Raw genomic sequence first — 4,121 nt, 5'->3', positions numbered from 1 at the left:
AGCAACACAAGAAAAGTAAATACAAAAATATAATAAACAATGTTGTGGGAACACAGTAACACAGACGGACTGTGTTGTTAAAAAAATGTCTGGTTTGTGTCTATCTGTATGAGTCTGCGACGATTCGCATCACTCTGCATCGATTTACGTAATTTTTCGTCGATCTGCGTCGAACTTCGTCACGCTGCGTCGATCTGTATCAGTCTAGGTCGATTTGCGTCAGTCTGCGTCAACCGATGTGCATCAGCTTGCGTTTATCTGCGTCTATATGCATTAGTCTGCGTCAATTTGTGTCATCCTGCGTTGATTTGTGTCATCCTGCGTCGACCTGCGTCGATCTGCGTCAGCCTGCGTCCACCTGTATCAGTCTGCGTCGAACTGCGTCAGTCTGCGTCGATCTGTATCGATCTGCTTCAACCTGTGTCGACCTGTTTCAGTCTGCGTCGATCTGTGTCAGCCTGTGTCGATCTGCTTCAGTCTGCGTCGATCTGTGTCAGCCTGTGTCGACCTGTGTCGATCTGCTTCAGCCTGCGTCGAGCTGTGTCAGCCTGTGTCGACCTGTGTCGATCTGCTTCAGCCTGCGTCGAGCTGTGTTAGCCTGCGTCGACCTGTTTCAGTCTGCATCGATCTGTGTCAGCCTGCGCCGACTTGCTTCAGTCTGCGTCGATATGTGTCAGCTTGCTTCGATCTGCGTCAGTCTACGTCGATCTGTGTCAGTCTGCGTCAATTTGTGTCAGCCTGCGTCGAGTTGTGTCAGCCTGCGTCGACGTGTTTCAGTCTGCATCAGATAGAGAAAACCCCAATTGTACCGGTATTACAGTTTCAGATTGTACCCGGTTTGAGATTGTCCTTTTCTTATTGCGCATGCGTCAAAATCGAAGGGCAATCCGAAACCGCTGCTACTGCGGTTTCATATTGTACCGGGTTTGAGATTGTTCCAATACATAAGCAGGGTTGAAAATTAACATGAAAACCATGGTCGCCAGCAGGGCCAGTTGAAGACAAATCTTACTGGCCCTTCTCAAATTCAACTAGCCCTCCAATTATCACATTGTAATTTAAATGCACAGCCAATATCAAAACTAGAATATTCTTTGTTGAATAATAATCATGTGCACACCTAAGATCGATACCCGTCGGTGGACCCATTGGGCTATTTCTCGTTCCAGCAAGTGCTCCACAACTGGTGTAACAAAGGCCGTGGCATGTACGAAGAAAAGAGTAGCCCATGAAGTGGCGACAGCGGGTTTCCTCGCTCAATATCTGTGTGGTCCTTATTCATACATCTGACGCCATATAGCCGTAAATAAAATGTGTTGAGTTAAATTTCACATAAAACATGTTATTAAGTTTTAAACCCATACCAACTCACATAACATTTTTTTGAGAAAAAAAAAGAGAAAGAAATTCAGTATAAATAAAAATAATGTTTTACACATTACCATCAAATTATAATTATTAAATCTCATTTTTAATACAGGGGTGAAAACAAAATGCTAGAACAGACGAGGTATACAGCTTGACTTGCATTGCAATACAAAGAGAATAAAGGTAGAACTGCGCGTGCTTTAGTATATAAATCTAGTCTCGGGATGGCAGTCCTCTTTGTGGCGATGCAAGAAGGGGTACAATCTCCAGCATCGGATTTCCTCGGGAATGGACGAAGCACGCACACGTGTGCGTTTACTTTGGATATTGTAAATGCTACAGTAGTAGGCTACTAATAAAATAAATATAAAAATTAAATTAAATCTGTAAACAAAAACTCAACATTTTACCAAAATATACAATGCACTTACTACTTAGTTATTATATTACATAGCATAACGGTGTACTTATTGTTTATTACAGTACTATTAGGACAGTTATGTCATTAAGTAAGTCTTGGTGTCAAAACTTTAGATTTGATGTTCTTATTTAATGCAAATCACTTAAATTTAAAACAATATCGACAACGACAATCAGTTAACTGACCTATGGAATAAGCCCTGGGCTGTAGTAATGGAAAAGGTCATTGTTATTTGTATACATGCGTATGCGCTCACGTTAGTGTGAGTTAAAACTACAAGATAGATTTTGATTTGGTCCCAGAATAATGTAAGCTAACTAAATATGATTCCTTTTTACCATAACATTGAATAACAATTGACAAATAGTAGCTCTACTAGATACTTATGGCGTATCCAGTCCATTGTAATAAGCCGACGACTTATAGATTGAAAAAAATACATGCAGTGTCTTCAGTACGTTTTGAGCTCTATTTTTAGAAGACCCGGCTCAAAGCCACAGAAGCGTAATCTGGCGCTGTTAAAATATAGAGCATGTTCTATGTCTTCTGCTGCTGTAGTTCGCGCCAAAACAGACGCAATTTGTTTTGTCACATTCGATTCAGTTTCAGTGTCTTTGTTTTTTAACTGGTACCTTACTCGCCAGACCCTAATATCGATGGTCGCCCAACGGACTACCTTTGTAAAATTCTTAGTCGCCCATAGCCAATAAAGGTCGCCTCGGGCGACCGGGCGACTTCTAATTTTCAACCCTGATATAAGCCTTGGATCTATGGAAGTATAGTATTTTTAAAAAATTTTTTGCTCAAATCAAGATTTATATACCGGACGTGACAGTTATGAACGGTACGAAAATTTAATATGGAGAAAATTAGAATACTGTATTTTAATAGGCTTTTAACGAGGAACAATCTCAAACTGGGTAAAATCTCGCAAGGATTGCGGTTTGAGAATGTACCTCGTTTGAGACTGTACAACGCGAGCGTATACATGTCTAAAATATCCTTTATAAACAAAAGATAGTAACAATTGTGGGATTGATCGCTCTCAGTAGACTCGGTTTACTCGTCCCAGAGAGTGCACCAAAGGCCGTGGCATGTACTGTCTGTCCATGGGGAAAATGCATGTAAAATATCCGTTTCTGCTTTTCAGTAATGAAGCAGTATCGGATTTCCTTACTATCTCTGTATCAACCAAGTTTTAAAATAACCATATGTCAGATAACAAATAGTCGTACTTTAAAAATGTGCTGAGGTGCCCTTAAACAAACATTCCTTTCTTTACCCTTCCTAACAGTATATTATGTTTGACACAGTTCAGTGTCTTAGTTTTAGCGCTGATAGCATTGTTTCTCCGTTTTGTGAAATCTCACTCCGGAATAAATGTGTGAATGGCGGCTCTCATGAATGTACGTTTTTGAAAAAGTGGCCACGCAGGTTTCTGTAAACATAAATCTCCAGAGGTGTATAGTGTATGTATCTGTTTATTCGTATGACAACTAGGATTAGATTTTTATCCAAGTTAAAACCACGACGAGCAGCATGTTATAAATGAACGTTGTAATACGGGGACCCATTGTGTCGTATCGGTAAATAAAGACAGAAACTATTTGATTTATGATATCTGATCCATCGTCCTTCCAACGATGTCAGCTTGTGAGAGACATTTAATTTTGAGAAAGAATTTCTTATTCCAGTTGAAAAATACAATCTAAAGATATTTGTTTAGGTAATGTCATTTAGACTTAGCGATAACTATAATATTCTTTAGAAATACAGACAGTTATGAATGTACACAAAAGATACAACAGCTCGTAACTGGGCAGAAAGAAGATAGTCTACAATGTAATCAAATCATGTTTTCGGGGTCTTGTTTTTGAAAAGCTAACAAAAGACTCGGAAATAAAGGCGCCAGTCGGTCAGGATCTGAGGTGATTGTTATGAAAGAATCCGTTTAATTTTACTTTAGTATTTTAAGAGGCGTGTGAAACATTGAAACGTGAATGAATATACATATATATACGAGAGAGAGAGAGAGAGAGAGAGAGAGAGAGAGAGAGAGAGAGAGAGAGAGAGAGAGAGAGAGAGAGAGAGAGTTACCAGTAAGTCAGCCCCTCAATATCTACTTGCTTCCGCCATGCCTGTACAGCCCTATGTAATAAATAAATAAATAAATTTTAAAATATCATAAATAAATCGATTAGCTTAGAGATTTAAATATTTTTAAAACACAGTCAATAAATTTACAGATATTGTTTAGTAACTTAATATTCGTACTATAAAACAACTCACAGTATTTAACAATATTTGGCCTAGTAAAGAAATACCTTGATAT

General features: G+C 38.9%; 1 protein-coding gene across 1 annotated transcript; it reads left to right on the top strand.

Moving 5' to 3' along the window:
* The first annotated feature begins 236 nt into the window (after nucleotides 1-236).
* LOC121370074 (keratin-associated protein 4-3-like) lies at nucleotides 237-791 on the top strand. Its single transcript, XM_041495174.1, has one exon. The coding sequence runs from the start codon at nucleotides 237-239 to the stop codon at nucleotides 789-791; it is 555 nt and encodes a 184-aa protein (XP_041351108.1).
* The last annotated feature ends 3,330 nt before the right edge of the window (nucleotides 792-4,121 follow it).

This window comes from Gigantopelta aegis, chromosome 4 (assembly GCF_016097555.1).
Source record: "Gigantopelta aegis isolate Gae_Host chromosome 4, Gae_host_genome, whole genome shotgun sequence".
Lineage (NCBI taxonomy): Eukaryota > Metazoa > Mollusca > Gastropoda > Neomphalida > Peltospiridae > Gigantopelta > Gigantopelta aegis.
Note: the sequence above shows the minus strand (reverse complement) of the source record. Positions and strands in the feature narration are given on the sequence as shown.

What these genes read in the sequence shown, in the direction of transcription:
- LOC121370074 (XM_041495174.1), top strand. Translation starts at nt 237, where the DNA reads ATGTGCATCAGCTTGCGTTTATCTGCGTCTATATGCATTAGTCTGCGT.